Source organism: Balaenoptera ricei, chromosome 20 (assembly GCF_028023285.1).
Source record: "Balaenoptera ricei isolate mBalRic1 chromosome 20, mBalRic1.hap2, whole genome shotgun sequence".
NCBI lineage: Eukaryota > Metazoa > Chordata > Mammalia > Artiodactyla > Balaenopteridae > Balaenoptera > Balaenoptera ricei.
This window is the reverse complement of record NC_082658.1, coordinates 61,869,879-61,885,541: the sequence shown is the minus strand read 5'-3', so window position 1 is coordinate 61,885,541 and position 15,663 is coordinate 61,869,879. Positions and strand designations below refer to the sequence as shown.

At 45.4% G+C, this 15,663-nt stretch overlaps 2 protein-coding genes across 2 annotated transcripts in view; one reads left to right on the top strand and one right to left on the bottom strand.

Moving 5' to 3' along the window:
* Positions 1-3,577, top strand: part of ADORA2B (adenosine A2b receptor) — a 21,577-nt gene extending 18,000 nt beyond the window's left edge. Inside the window, exon 2 of the mRNA XM_059908998.1 lies at positions 1,047-3,577. Coding sequence (XP_059764981.1) covers positions 1,047-1,710 — 664 coding nt within the window. The 3' untranslated portion in view covers positions 1,711-3,577. The remainder of the gene's footprint in view (positions 1-1,046) is intronic.
* On the bottom strand, positions 2,080-15,595 carry ZSWIM7 (zinc finger SWIM-type containing 7). Its single transcript, XM_059908999.1, has 5 exons — positions 15,493-15,595; positions 13,267-13,288; positions 10,229-10,331; positions 5,427-5,531; positions 2,080-4,071 (listed from the first exon to the last, which is right to left on the bottom strand). Exons 1-5 carry the CDS (start codon positions 15,581-15,583, stop codon positions 3,952-3,954), a joined length of 441 nt encoding a protein of 146 aa, XP_059764982.1. The 5' UTR covers positions 15,584-15,595; the 3' UTR covers positions 2,080-3,951.
* Positions 15,596-15,663: the final 68 nt, after the last annotated feature.

Here is a 15,663-nt window from a genome sequence, read left to right as displayed (position 1 = left end):
ACGAGTCTTAAGATAATGTGTATCCACTTATTTCCCAGTTTTCTTCCCAGAGGTTAAGTAAAGATTTTATTTCATTTTTTTCAATACATTATGTTAAATACATATTATGGACCAGTTATGAATAGCAGAGTTTATACCTTTGCTATAAACCATATATGGACTACCTTGTAGCAAAAAGTCCAAAATGTGTATTATGATTTCTAGATTTTAAATAAGATTTAATGGTCTAAAAATTACTAAAAAGATTTGATATTTGCTAAGTTCTTTCCCAATTTTTATCAACTTCGCCGCTAGCTGAGACAGCCAGGGACGCTGCCAGAACTCTCGTTCTCCAGCATCTTACCGGGGAATTCAGGGGGATGACTCTTCCTAGGGTGTTGGTGGGAGACGGACCAGAAGGCTTCTCGCCCAGAGTCACCAGGTGAGGCTGCCTGACTCCAGGGGCCTGCGGTCCTCGCTTGTCGGGCGTTTGTTCAAGGGCATCTTATCAATGAAGCCTCCCTGCCTGACCTCTTTAACACTAGTCCCTGCCACAGCTCACCTTCCTCACTCTGCTTTTTCTTTTTTCACACTACACGTCTCCTTCTAACATACCGTATAATTTACTAACCTATGCTTGTTGTTTATTATGATCTGTCTCCCCTGCTAGAACGTAAGTCCCTGAGAAGCAGGGGTCTTGTGGGTTCCGTTCCCTGGTGTATCTCGACCCCCTACAACTGTGTCTCATAGGAGACCTAGACCCAAGGTCAGTATCTGGGTGATTAGAAAGCAGCCTTTAAGAATTCTCCACTTGTTCTCCTTGACCATGATTTGTCATTAGACAGAGATGAGTTATTAAGAATGAAAATCTTATTGAGCTTGTTAGAGCAAAGCTGTTTATACCTGTTTGCAAGCTGTTAGTGTTGAGGGTAAAAGGCCACGGTGCCCTCTGAGGCTGAACGGTAGAGGCTGTTAGGGGTAAAGGAACAAAAAGCAGAGGTGGGGTCCTGGACTTTGGTGGCAGAGCGCTGTAAGCTGACGGTAACCGCTGATGTTCTTTTCAACAGGTATAAGAGTTTGGTCACTGGGGCCCGAGCAAGAGGAGTCATTGCTGTCCTCTGGGTCCTTGCCTTTGGCATCGGCCTGACCCCGTTCCTGGGGTGGAACAGTAAAGACAGTGCCACCAATTGCACGGAGCCCTGGGACGGGACCACAAACGCAAGCTGCTGCCTTGTGAAGTGTCTTTTTGAGAACGTGGTCCCCATGAGCTACATGGTGTACTTCAATTTCTTTGGGTGCGTCCTGCCCCCGCTGCTCATAATGCTGGTCATCTACGTCAAGATCTTCCTGGTGGCCTGCAGGCAGCTCCAGCGCATGGAGCTCATGGACCACTCGAGGACCGTCCTCCAGCGGGAGATCCACGCGGCCAAGTCCCTGGCCGTGATTGTTGGGATCTTTGCTCTGTGCTGGCTGCCGGTACACGCCATCAACTGTGCCACGCTCTTTCAGCCAGCCTGGGCCAAGGAGAAGCCCAAGTGGGCCATGAACACGGCCATCCTCCTGTCGCACGCCAACTCGGTCGTCAATCCCATTGTCTACGCCTACCGGAACCGAGACTTCCGCTACGCTTTCCACCAAATCATCTCCAGGTACGTTCTCTGCCGGACGGACGTCCGCAAGAGTGGGGATGGGCAGGCAGGGGCGCAGCCTGCTGTCCAGGTGGGCCTGTGACCGAGGCTCTGGCCTCTTTGAGGAGAAGGCACAAGTTCGGTAACAAAGGGACAGGGCACGGCTGGCGGAGTCTCGCTGGAAGGACAGCTGCACCTCGCAGGCCAGCAGGTCGCCTCTTCGGAGCGCTTCCCCGGGGGTACCACGTACCCAGTTAATATGCACACGTTACTAGTAGGTTCCGAGGGTCGACAAATGTGATTATGGTTCTCTGGCTGCTCTTGTAGATGATGCTGACGACTTGAATGGATTGTAAAAGAAAGTTTTGTTTTTTTGAGAGTCTGACCTCTTTCATGGTAGAAAATGACTGAAACTATTTTACTGTGAAACACTGTGAACTATTACAATACAAATATTTATTAACTTAGCAGGCAATGGAAAAAGTTGGACATACTAAAAATATATACTTGTTCTGAGGAAGGTGACCAGGAAAATTAAAAGTATAATTCTTCAATCAAGACACTGCCATATTAGGGAAATGATAGTCTCATAAGTTCTTAAGTAGAATATCATCAGATGACAGGTTTGATAACAATCTTCTCCATGTACAGCAAACCACCCTAAAGGAAGAAACTGGAGAAGTGGGATCCCTCCGCCACCAGATTCTGTGTCCCCCTTCCAGAGCTAGATAAGTGAATTTTACTTCTCTCCCAAGTTCAAGTTTGGCCAAGTTGCTGGAATCCAAAGTGAAAATTCTACGAAGGAAAGTTAGAGAATTGTGTTCATGTATGAGGTGAAATAAAAAGAAAACTTAAAAAAAGAAATATACGGTTCAGGATGCTGCGCCGCCTTGCTGTGCAGAGCTCACCTACCTTCTGTTCTTTATCCTGAGATAAGTCTACACCCGAGGCCAAGTTTGCCAAGTAGCACAGTCTTGATAGGTTTTATTGGCCACACCTCGACCTAAGAGAAGGCCCTGCCACCACAGAGCCCTGTGCCATCTGGGGCCTTTCCCACAGTCATTCATTAGCGCTTCATATTTCGGGGCACAGGGTTGGGGGGTGTCCGAGGCTGCAAAACCATCTATTTCACCTGTCTGGTCGCTGACTCAGTTCCTTCCGCAGTAACCCTGCGAAGATGCTGCAGGCCCACGAACCCCTAGAGAGACAGGGAAAGCCTGTCCTTCTAGGACCCTGTTCCAGCTGTGGACAGCCTTCCCCATGAGAAGTTACTGTCCTGTGCCGAAATCTGTCTCGTGTTCCTTTTCATCCGTCATTGCTCCTTTGCTCTCTCTTGGGGTCCAGATGAGTCCCGTTTATCTCCCTCCCAACATCCTCTAGGGATCTCTCAGCCTTTTCTGGCTTGTTACAAAGCTCAGAAGTGCCTGCAGAGCAAACCGGCACTTCCTTGTCCTAGGTGCCACCTTTCTCACAATACAGCCTATTTAATCAGCTATTTTGGCCTCAACACTGTAGATTCTGCAGCTCACTGAAACCAGAACCCTGATGTCTTTTTATCTTTGCTGCCATTTAGCCACATCTCCGCTCTAACCTTTTATTGCAGAAAAATTTTCTGGACCCAAGAAAAAGGACTGATGCTTATTTATCTAAACTTCAGCTTGCTGTTTCACCTACTGTTCCAACCTCTTAAGAATGACTAGTACTCAGGCTTCCCTGGTGGCGCAGTGGTTGAGAGTCTGCCTGCCAATGCAGGGGACACGGGTTCGAGCCCTGGTCTGGGAAGATCCCACGTGCCGCGCAGCAACTAGGCCCGTGAGCCACAACTACTGAGCCTGCGCGTCTGGAGCCTGTGCTCCGCAACAAGAGAGGCCGCGACAGTGAGAGGCCCGCGCACCGCGATGAAGAGTGGCCCCCGCTCGCCGCAACTAGAGAAAGCCCTCGCACAGAAACGAAGACCCAACACAGCCAAAAATAAATAAATAAAGTAGGTAACTTTAAAAAAAAGTGATTTAAAAAAAAAAAAAATGACTAGTACTCTTAGTCACTTAAGAATCTGACTAATTATAACCATGACATGAGGTTAGGCTTTGGAGTCTCAAACGCTTGATTCCATCTGGAAATTTTCTACCCAAGGGGCTTGGAGGCTGGTTCAGACGTTTCACGAGGGCTTCAAACCATACACACGTCCTGGGCCCAACCCACAATGCCTCCTGCAGCCAGTGGGGACGGGACGGCGACAAGGAGCCTGGTTCACGTCCCCGCCGCGTGAGCCACGCGCGACAGGCTGCGTGCGTCTCTGGACAGGATCCTACGTTGAAAGCCAGTGATGCTCCAGCTGCGCCAGTTATGACGCTTCTTGTGTCTTTTCCATCAATAATACATCAGTCAGTTGCTTGTCAGAGACGCTCAGCTGCTGACAGGTCCTCATAACCTGACTAAGATAAACTGCCAAGAGGTGCTTGCACTGGAATGCAAAACACACAAACCAGTTAGAAACTGGAGGGGCCGGGCTAAGCCAGACCTCTCACCACCATCCCATGCAGCAGGAAAGGAGTGGGGCACACAGACTGTGCGCCTCTAACTCACTGCCTGAAACTGCAGACAAAGATGAGACCTTCTAGGAGGCAGTGGGGACAGAGGAGGTTTTCCTTTGCCTGTCGTTTGGAGCAACAGTTTAGATCCAGCTGGTACAGGTAAAACCAAGGGAAAACCGAGACGGGCTCTTTATTTTAGTCCTAAATTATATTTCTTTCTTCCTCGCCTTCAGAAAGCTGTTAATAGCAATGGCTAACGTTCCTTGAGGTACTGTGCTAAGTGCTACTTAAAGATTATCTCACTTAATAAGAGAGAATTATTTAATAATGAGATAATAAGACTATCTCATTTAACCCCCCAGGGGGACAGGTCTTATCCCCATCTTACACACACGCTCAGAGTCTACAGTGTAGTCCCTTCACCGCTATTAGACTTCCGGGGCGCGGTGTCGGGGGCAGGGGCAGGGGTGGCAGGACCCTCACATATCTCGGCCTGTAACACCTCTGGGGAGAGGATCTGTGCTGGACCTTGTATCATAGCACACACAGCTTAGGTTACTGGAGGGCCTGCTTGAACCCTGTCATTTCACAGGTGAAATCAGCTGTGAATGTGGCTTCTTGTACAATGGGACATTCAACCTGCCACCCAGTTCCCGAGGTGTGTAATTAACAGTGTAAAAGAAAGGGGAAGAATTCAGTGGGTGCTATAATTTTCTTCCTTGCCAAGACTTAAAAAATAGCTACCTCCTCTCGGGTGGGTCGTGCTTTCTCCTGTGGAATCAGGAGTTTTGTGAGTATGTCTTGTTCCTGCTTGATGCCCTGGACTCCGTGAAATCAGCAGAGGCACCGATGTGCTCTCCTGCCCCCGTGGAAGTCGAGCATGGCTAAGTGCCAGGCTGTCTCACGGGGAGTGGGAAGAAACACCTCAAGGCTGGACATGGACTTGGGGGTATGCAAAGTTGCCAGCATCCTATTTAGTTCATATTTTTATTGGGCCAACTAATTCCCCAGTTGCCAACTTTGGGGGTTACCTGTCGCCCTCCCCACAGCTTCATCTGTGACCTTTTAAATTAAAATGGGAAATTGGTGTAGTTCTAAAAATGACACTGCATTTTGGGAGGGTAAACCCAAAAGAGATGACTGACTGAAGTCAAGGACAAGAAACTACTATCTGTTTCAACATGTAGTAAAATCTCCATTTTGTGCAACTCTTAAACGATGCAGCGAGGGCTCACAATCTCTCTCCTGGCTCAGCTGCAGCTGGGGGGGCCCTTCCCATCCTCACCAGGAGGCTGTCACTCTTCCGCAGCACTGAGAAGGCAAATGCCGGACACGAACAGTAATGACAAGAGGCCAAACACACGTATGTTCTACCGGAACTTCCAAGTACCTAGAAAGGACAGGACAGATGGGATCAGACTTGGAAAGGTGTGCTGGAAACCACCCCCTTCCCCTGAACTCATCTGCCTGGTGTCTCAGAGCTGCTCTGCGCTGGGAAGAACCGCAGGAACATCTTCCGCAGAAGTGGAAACTCGACTTCCCTGCCTGCGGGACCTTCCCGCTGCCTTAGGGCTCTGCCCTTGAGGACTCCACAGGACAAAACAGAAGCATTTTGGGTGGGTTAAACCATCCCTCTGGCTGGTGATTCAGAGGGCCCACTCCGTGGGTTGACGATAAAGAGGCAGAGGAGAAAGCCCCCCCATCTGCACTTCATCGTGGTGTTTCTCAACCTCTGGTATTCCACAGCATGTGTGTAAACGTCTACAGCTTCCACCACACGTGTGAAGGGAGTCTGAAAACAGGTGAAGGCTTAGCGGTGAGGCAGAAAGACAGGTCTTCAGAAGAAAACGGGAAAGGGCTTCTGGAAAGCATCTGAGAACAGGAGGAACGTAGAAAGCAGAGAATCTTTTAACGGGGTGACTCAGCTGCTCGGGCGGCTGTCTCGGAGCGCGGCAAGCCCAGATCTGCCTGTTCTCCGGCAGGATGGAAGGAGCGCACAGATACGAGGGCTGGGAACACGCCCGTCCAAGAGCAGACGGCCTGCTGTCAGTCAAGTGGTGAGGAGGAGCCGTCCAGGGAGATGACGCTGCATCTGGAGCGTGACTGGACAAACGGAGAAATCGCCTGCTTACGTCTCCACCACAAAGCAGCCAAAGACACAGCTGAGGGCTTCATTCCTACAGTTAAATCTGCAGGGCTTCCCTGGTGGCGCAGTAGTTAAGAATCCACCTGCCAATGCCCGGGACACAGGTTCGAACCCTGGTCCGGGAAGATCCCACATGCCGCGGAGCAGCTAAGCCCGTGCGCCACAACTACTGAGCCTGCGCTCTAGAGCCTGTGTGCCACAACTACTGAGCCCACATGCCACAACTACTGAAGCCCGTGCGCCTAGAGCCTGTGCTCCGCAACAAGAGAAGCCACCGCAATGAGAAGCCCATGCACCACGACGAAGAGTAGCCCCCGCTCGCCACAACTAGAGAAAGCCTGCGTGCAGCAACGAAGACCCAACGCAGCTAAAAATAAATAAATTAAATAAATAAATTTTACAAAAACACTCTGCAAACTGCTGGCGAAAGGAGCGTCCCAGGCACGCGGCGCCACCCCGAGGGCTAGCTCACATGAACTGCCACTTAGGGACTGCCACAGGGCTCCCACGTTTTGCAGGCTCTGAGGTGGCAATCTACATGAAAAGGCCAGGACTTAAAAAACAACAAACGCCAGAGCTCCTCTTTCTCCTCACAAAGAATAAAGCAGCAGGCCGAGGAACAGCAGTGTTCAGGCACGTGCCGTGCCCGTTTGTCAAGTGTCCTGGCATTCACGTGACGCAGCCGTGTCGCTACGGTTTCTTGACCAAGTCAGGAGAATTCCTTGGGGGCTGCAAGATTACCAGAAATGGCCCATGACTGGGTAAGAAGTTGCCTACTGTTCCCATTAAAAATTTCAGCCCCAGTTACAAATCAGGTGTGAAGAAAATCACATGTTACATATTTCCAGTCCTGAGGCGCTGACGTGCTTTCGGTGGTGGGCGCTGGGGATGAGTGCAGGAACCTCCCCAGTGTCTGGAAAACATAGGCTGAAGGGAGAGCATTAAAGCAGATTGTTTCCCACTGAGTCCTGCAAGAAAACCCATCAACATCCAGCAGTGACACCAACAATTCTTGGGTCTCCAAACTGTCACCAATGAATAAAAAACTTCAGATTTCTTCTTCTCTCTGGATTTACATTTAACTAGGCGTAAGCCTCTGGAATTCTGCACTGACAAGTTCCTTCTTATGGTGGGTCCCCAGCCCATCAGAATACTCTCTGGATGAAGCTGAGTGCCTGGTAACTCAGGAATGGGGAGAGGTGCTCTTGCTGACCCTTTCAAAGGCTAGCTAGGACTCAAAACCTTCAGCCGCCCGAGGCAGTGAATACTGTAAACGAACAGTCAATTCTGAGTTTGCTTCCTCTTTATCTCGCAGTGGACAACTAAGGAACCCAATAATCAGGCAGAGATCTGAGTTAGATAGGTTTAGAACTAGAAATTGCCCTCAGGGCCCATCTGATTCACTTCCTTCACCCTTCAGTGGAAAAACCGCCTCCTCTTACGGGAATTGCTCCCAGTTTACCCACTCAGAGCCTGGAATGTTTATCCCCAGAAGGAGAGAGCTTTTAAAAAAAGAAATGCAGGATACTCAAACCCAGGCTGGACTTGCGTGCACCTTGCCTGGAGGAAGTCTGCTAGGTTTCAGCGAGGTTCTAAGGTGACTGACCCACCTGGGTGGTCATCCACTCACGAGGACGGTTTCACTTTATGGCTGCTCCAGGCCTCTTAGCATCCATCACAGTGGTGAACTGTGTTATTTACTGTTGCCCGAGTTCGGTGCCTCTCTCGGAAAGCGGATTATACATTCCTGCCCTATTAGATACAGGCTGACTGTGTGACCTGCCTTAGCCAGTAAAATGTGAGTAGCCAAGCAGAAACATTAAAAATGGGTGCATACTATGTCCTCTTTTCTTTCTGCTGTGAGATCCGCAATGTTCCAGACAGGGGCTGCCCCATCGACTGGGACCCTGAGGGAAGATGTTTTGGAGCAGAGCTGCAATTGACTCTTAATGGAGATGTATAGTGAGTGAGATATAAACTTCGTTTTGAAATTTGGGGGTCATTGTTACCACAGCCTAACTTAGCACCTCCTGACTGACGCACCCCCGTTCCTGGGTGGACCAAAGTTTATCAGAAAGCAACTCAGGTGACAACGTAAGTGTGACTTTAGGGTAATTTCCACTACACCTGGAGGAAGTGAGAGTATTAGAAGGTTGCCCTATGGAACGATAACTAGCAGGGTCAAGAGGCAATGTCTGACTCAACTTTTATCATCTCACAGGACCTCTGAATTAAGCCAACTTCTTTCTATGTTACTGTATACAATGAAACCATTGAGGTTAATTTGAGGGTGTCTATAAGATTTCTACAGCCTCATTTAATTCAAAGTCCAAGCTGACAGCCACAATTCTAAGAAGTTAGCATTTTTATGACGAATAAAGCAACATGATATAATACAGAATGTGAATGACGAAAATTAAACAAGTCACAGTGATCCTGGGAGGAACAAAAAAGTCAACAATAACTGAAATATTTCAGAGTTTTTGAGATTTTAACGAACAATGAGATCCCAGAACTAGAGAACAGTTAGGACTCTGCTTGCGCGGGTCAGGGGTTCTGCTGACGTTGGAACTAGGACAAAAAATCTGAAACTAAAAGACATGGGAAAACTCAGAGGCCCTCCCCGTGGAGGGCATTTTAGCTACATAAAAACCAAAAATAAATACTCTAGAAAGAAGACGGAAACGCTTCCTCAGGTACAAACAGTATCACTTAAGAGTGCCGATTATTAATCTATGAAGTTCACCATGAGAAAATTCTAATCAGCAGCCTCTTTTAAGTAAATACAACCCGAAGTTGTAACTGCAGCCTTCAGCACTGATCACCTCGGCTTACTTCATGCAGAAATGCAGGAGGACGTGCCGGGTTGGCTGCACCATCCTACCGTGTGGAACGGCAAGTAAGTTCACTAGGCAGAGCCACCCATGTACCCAGGAGGCCTTGCCCAGTCACTCACTCACTAAAAAGGAATCAACACGGTCTTAACTCTGAGAAGGTCATCATAAATAAACCAGAAGCCAAACACTGAAAAATCCCTTCCTTCCTGGTCTTCAGCAAGGCCTGGATTAAATACAAGAGCTGACAGCTTCTTTTTCACCCCTTCCAAGCCAGACACAAAATTTTGGAGACCACTGCTGATGTTTTAATTTCATTCACAAGATTCCCTTCGCTCAATCCCAGCGGCAGGTACCACTGTCTAATGCAGCTAAACTGGGGGCGGGGAGCGTGGCCCACTGCTGATGTAGGGACAGGCAGTGCAGGACGGCCGTCACACACCCCCGCTGCCAGAGGCGACTGTTCATTTTCTGCATCTCAGTTTTCGGCACAGTGAATATCTTTCTGGGCTTTTGGTGAGAATTATCAATACATGAAAGTAATTCGGAGTCTGATAAGAGTCTCATCTGTTACTTTACAAATCTACCTACCTTAAGCTCCAGTGGGCAAAACTAAGGTCCAAGTAAACTGCCTGAATTCAGCACAGTTTGGCCTTCATGAATACTTCTTGACAACAATTTTGACAGATCATTTCTATGAGATGAATCTGGACATATGGAAGGACCTCAAAATACATTTTGGTTTTTGCTTGTAAGCAAGAGATAATGTAACAAGGTGACGGTGTCGGCGCTTTTTGGAGCGTGGCAGGTGGGCAAGTACCTCTAGTATCAAACGACAGGAAGGCAGAAGTTGACTGTGCTCCGTTGGACCTGAGAAAAGAGCCTCTCTGCGTCATTGCTGGTTCTACACATCGCTACCAGGTAGAGCTAACAGGTCACGTGTATCTTATTTTAACTACTCATACTCTAATTTTACTAAGTTGGGTCAAATGCTTTTCAAAAGCCCAGGAAATACTCAGAGCTGTTCACCAGCTTTCACAGAGATTCATGAAAACATTTTGTCCTAAGGGGATTCTGTTGAGATAATCCCCACCTCTAGGTCTCTACCTGGTAAACACGCCTCCCACTGGGTGATGAAAGTAAGGTGACGGACTGGCGATCAACGAGGTCCAAGGCCTGGACGGCTGATGAGCCAAAGACAAACTTCAGCCTGGGGAGCAGAGAAGCTTCAGATTAGGCGGCTGGACTCAAGCCACCTCTGCGACTTGACCCGAAGGATCACCATCGGCAGTTTTTAAAAATTCAGTTCATTTTAATTTGGAAAAAATTTAAAAAGGTGATAATACAGCAAAACCCCATGTAATCAACCCCCCAGAATAAATGTTAACATGTTGTTTGGATAAAGAAGTCCTCTTTATACTTCACAGTCCTTCCTGTTCGTCCCAACTTCCTTCATCCCCGAGGCAACCACATGCATTTGATGGTTTCCTTCCTATTAATGTTTTTACATTTTATAATACATAGTACATATGTGTGTGTGCATACCTATATATACACACATACATACATACATATGGTATCGTTTTTAAGTTTTAAAACATAAAAGGTATATGGTAGGCTTTTTTGGCAACTTTTTTTTCCCACTCAGTGTACTTCTGAGAATGATGCATGTGTATATGATGCATTTGTGTATATATATATATATATATATATTTTTTAAACTTTTGAATAATATTCTATTGTATGTACATAATACATTTTATGTTTTAAATACTCTATTTTTTTAAAAGTACTCTATTGATGGACACTCTGAATGTTTCCATTTGACACTATTATAAATAATACTCAGTTACCCCGTACATGCCCCTTGGTGCACATATATGAGAGTCCTTCCTGGTTATGTAAGTGAAAGCGGAACTGCTGGGTCTTAGGATATGTGCAATTTTCAGTTTTAATGGGCGCTGCCAACAGCTTCCCACCGCGGAAACAGTGCTCCCCCCAGTGCCATATGAGAGTTCTATTTCCTCCTCATCCTCACCAACACCTGTATTATCAGGCCTTTTCATGTTTGACCATCTGATGGGTGTTAAATTTGTTCTTTTTGGATCAGTAATAAAGGCTATCCAGCTGTTAAATGATGTACCAGAAAAAATGTGATATGTGGGAAAATTCTTACAATATGTTAGGTGAGAAAGGTCGGGCACTGTATTTTATATCTAGAAACTCTCCATCATGTTAAAAATTTTTTTCTTAAGAAAATCTACAATTACCTCAAAATAAAACATTACATTGAAAAAAAAAAGGCAATAAACCAAATTGTAACAGTGATTATCACTGGCTGGTATGATTATTGATGCTTCTGACGTTTTATTTTCCAAGGACTTTATTTATTTATTTATTTATTTATTTTCAAGTTTGGGTTATTTTTATAAACCGGAAGATAAAATGGCTGGGTTGAACTAAAACTAAAAAGTTAATGTTTTAAAGAACCCATATGATTTGACACAAAATAAGAAGACAGCACTACTAAGGGCTTTAAAATTAAAACGTTCAACTTCTTCATTTTCTAACAAAGTAGTCTCTGTTACTATAACAAACTGTTAGAATGGGAAAAGTGTTTAAACATAGGATGATTGTCTATGGGCAAAGAAAACTAAAGACATAAAATCTGGTAATAACTTTATCAATCAGAGATAATTCCAGTTAACTTTAAAAATGGATCTAATAAGAATTTTTTTAACCTGCCTTGTCTACTTTATAACATATTGTGAATATCTCAATGCACTTTTAACCATTTTTAATGGTTACAAAGAATTCCATTGTAAAGATCAATTACTTTTATTTTCCCCAAACTCTATTTCTTGGATAATTAGAGTTTATTAAATTTAATTTGAATAATTAGATTGTTTCAAGGTGTTTTTTCTTTTTGCTACCATAAACAATAGTGGATGGATGTGCTCACTGTAGAGTCTTTAAACATCCATGATTAATTCCCTGAGATACAGTCTTGTAAGTGAAATTTCTGGGTCAAAGAATATGTATATTTTAAAGCTCCTGTTCCCAGTTGCCAGTTTACCTTCCAAGTTACACTCCTACCATCAGGATATCAGTTATCCTTTTCTCCATGTTCTTGCCAACATCTGGAAGATTCTTACCAACATCTTTTCTGTGATACCCAGGTTTTATAGATGGGAAGTTATCTAATTATTTTAATTTGTATTTTTTGATCACTAGTAAAATTTACCTTTTTGTCAAAGCTTTTCGTAACTTGAATTCTTTTATTATCTGCCTATTTTCTTTGTTTTAAATGTAGTAATTTTTTTAATAATTAAAATCTTTGTAAAAAATTTAAGAAATAGAGAAAAAGTTAAAGCCCTTTTCTAAACTGCACCTCCTTCCTCCCCCCTAAGATAACCTCTGGTATAAGTTGGTGTATATCCTTCATGAGTTTTTAAATATAAGTGTTTATGTGCAGTTAAATGTTTAGTTATTCCTAGGTAGCTTTCACTTTTTTCTTGCTATTGAGAATGTAATTAATGTTTGAACTTTGTGTATGAAAGAAAATAATTATTAGTTTCTGTATTTAAAAAAAAATAACTTTATTCTCTTGATGTTTAAAAAGTAGTTATGTCCCCTACAAATAATGACAATTGTCTCTCTTTGCAAACAGGCATATGGCTGACTCTTGAACAATACGGGGATTAGGGGCGCTGACCCTCTGAGCAGCTGAAAATCTGCGTATAACTTTAAGCTGTTCTCCATATCTATGGTTTAACCAGCCTCACATGGTATAGCACTGCAGTATGTATTTACTGAAAAAATCACAAGTGGACACACATAGTTCAAACTTGTGTTGTTCAAGGATCAAGTGTACTTCTCATTTTTTCATGTGTTCGTGTAACAGCTACAACTTTTAGAGCAATGTTAAAGTGGCAATTAGGACAATAAGGGAATGCCTTGTACTGTCAAATACAGTGTTGGTTATTCACTTGAGACAGATTTTTAATCATGTCAAGAAAATATTGTTCCTAGTTTAGTAAGAATATTTTTTAAAAATCAAGAGTTGATGCTGAAAGAATTTGGCCTTTAAAAAACACATTAATGATTAAAAAAGAAAACCCAAATACAACAGGATATATACTTACGATAATAAATGCTCATCAGGAACTGTAAAACAGGAATGGAAAGAAAGTTAATTGTGTTAAACCAGTGACCATAGACAAAAACATCTTAAAAAGACTATAAACAGGGACTTCCCTGGTGGCACAGTGGTTAAGAATCTGCCTGCCAATGCAGGGGACATGGGTTCGAGCCCTGGTCCGGGAAGATCCCACATGCCGTGGAGCAACTAAGCCCATGCGCCACAACTACTGAGCCTGTGCTCTAGAGCCCGCGAGCCACAACGAGTGAGCCCATGAGCCACAACTACTGAAGCCCGCGTGCCTACAGCCTGTGCTCCGCAACAAGAGAAGCCACCGCAATGAGAAGCCCGCGCACCGCAACAAAGACCCAACACAGCCAAAGATAAATAATTTTATCAAAAAAAAGAGAAAAGACTATAGCCAAAAAGACTTTTGTGTAAGATGGTGAATTGAACATAGGCATCAAATTTTACTCCTTCCCAATATTCTGCTAAACAATAACAAAAGGATTTTTTTAAAAAGCATAAACTCCCCAGGATGAGGACAGGGAGAAACACAGCTGGAAAATAATTTACAAGACCTGAGAACACTGAATCCTACGTGAGCAATGGGAGAGCCGAGTGTAAATCAGAGCCTGATTTACCCTTCAGAATCTAGTACCCCCTCCTGCTAAAAAAAACCTCAGAAACTGGTGGCACCAGATGGCTCTGGAGTGGGAAGGAAGCAGGGGGCTAAAATAAGACTCTTTGAAAGAAAGTTTAAGAAGCTAGAAGGTAGCAGAATAATGCTTTCAGATGTCTGAAGAAATGGTATTTCCAACATATAATTCAATACCTAGCCAAACTATCAATTAAGTGTGAGGACAGGAAAAGAACTTTTTCAGGCATGTAAAGCCTCAAAAAGTACATCTCGTGCTCTTCTTCAGGAAGGTACTAGGGTACGTGCTCTATAAAATAAGGTAATAAACTGAGAAAAAGAAAATTGTAGGGTGAACTAAATATAAGGCTCAACTTAGGTAAAGGGAATTCCCCAGACAATAATGGTGAAGGGAGATCTCAGGAGACAGCCAGCCCATACGAGAGCACCCCTGAAGGTTCTAGGAGAGACTCCTGCAGGAACATGAAATTGACAAAACATCGCATTCACCTGAACATCTTGAGTAGAGATTTAGAACACTGGTAAAAGAGTTTGAGGTTGAATTAGGGATACATAAAAAAGTAAACAAGCAAACGCAAGTATGACAGTTTTGAGAGAAAGCAGAAAGTTACAGGAAAGGAAACGTAATCCTAGCTTCCTGCATGGCTCAGCTGTGGCTCAATTTTACATCATCACACAAGTGTAAACTCAATATTGACCTAAAGAAATTACCGTTGAAGGGTGGGGGTCAGGAAGAGTGTATGACTATCTAGAACAAAGATTTTTAAATAGCAGAAAACGGTTCTGCTGAAAATAAACGTGAGTCAGTGGTAGTGGTCGCTCTGAGTCCTGAGCATCAGGGGCACCTGCAGGCCCCCTTCAGGACTCTCAGTGTATGGATTAATCCATTCAGACACAGAGCCCATATCGGGCAACCACTGTTTGAGCTGACAACAGACTGGCTTTCCCCCCACCCTTTCTGGGATCAGAATATGTTTGAATACCTGGCTGGCCTAATCTTTTATGCACATATACTGCTTTAGTTTTAACTGAAATGAGAAAAGTTGGCTTCCTTTTCTCAATTCTTTAAAAACAGTAACTCAAGATAAATCCTTTTCAAAGTGCGGTCCTTTTCCAACAAAAGCCATCCAAGTGAACCAGCAGGGGCAGTTCTGAGGTCTAATCTATTTATTCAATGACCATTCGGACGCTGGTTGAGCAGTTCTCATGCGGATGCACTTCGATCAGGACCCTCTCAATACCGGTGTGTGCTGCGAACGCCCAGGGATGCGGGAGCCTGGTCACAGAGCATCCTCTGCTGGTCAAAGGAAAACAGGTACAGCCACAGCGTCCAGAACTGCCCCCCTCCCCCAACCCCAAGTCGCTGCGTCTGCAGCCGGGTTTGCGGCCCTGAAATATTCGCTCGTTGAACAGGGTGTAGGAGAGGATTCGTTTAGAGCGAACACAGATTTTGAGAAGGAAGGGCTACTGACGAGGTCAACAGAAACCTCCCTCGTAGGGGCCAGCAGCCCCGCCCCGGTACCCCGGGTTTCCGCCCCCGCCGGCGCCGCCGCATACGCATCCAGCCCGTACTCGGCGCGCCGTCCCGCGCCGCCTCCGCCATCTCGCTCAGCAGCTCCTCCACCACTGCCGGCAGCGTGAGAGCCCGCGCCGCCACCGCCATCGCCAGGACCGGTCCCGCGCTAACCGGGGCGTGGCGGACGCGGTGACGTCGCGTGCGTCCCGGCCAATCGGCGGGCGCCC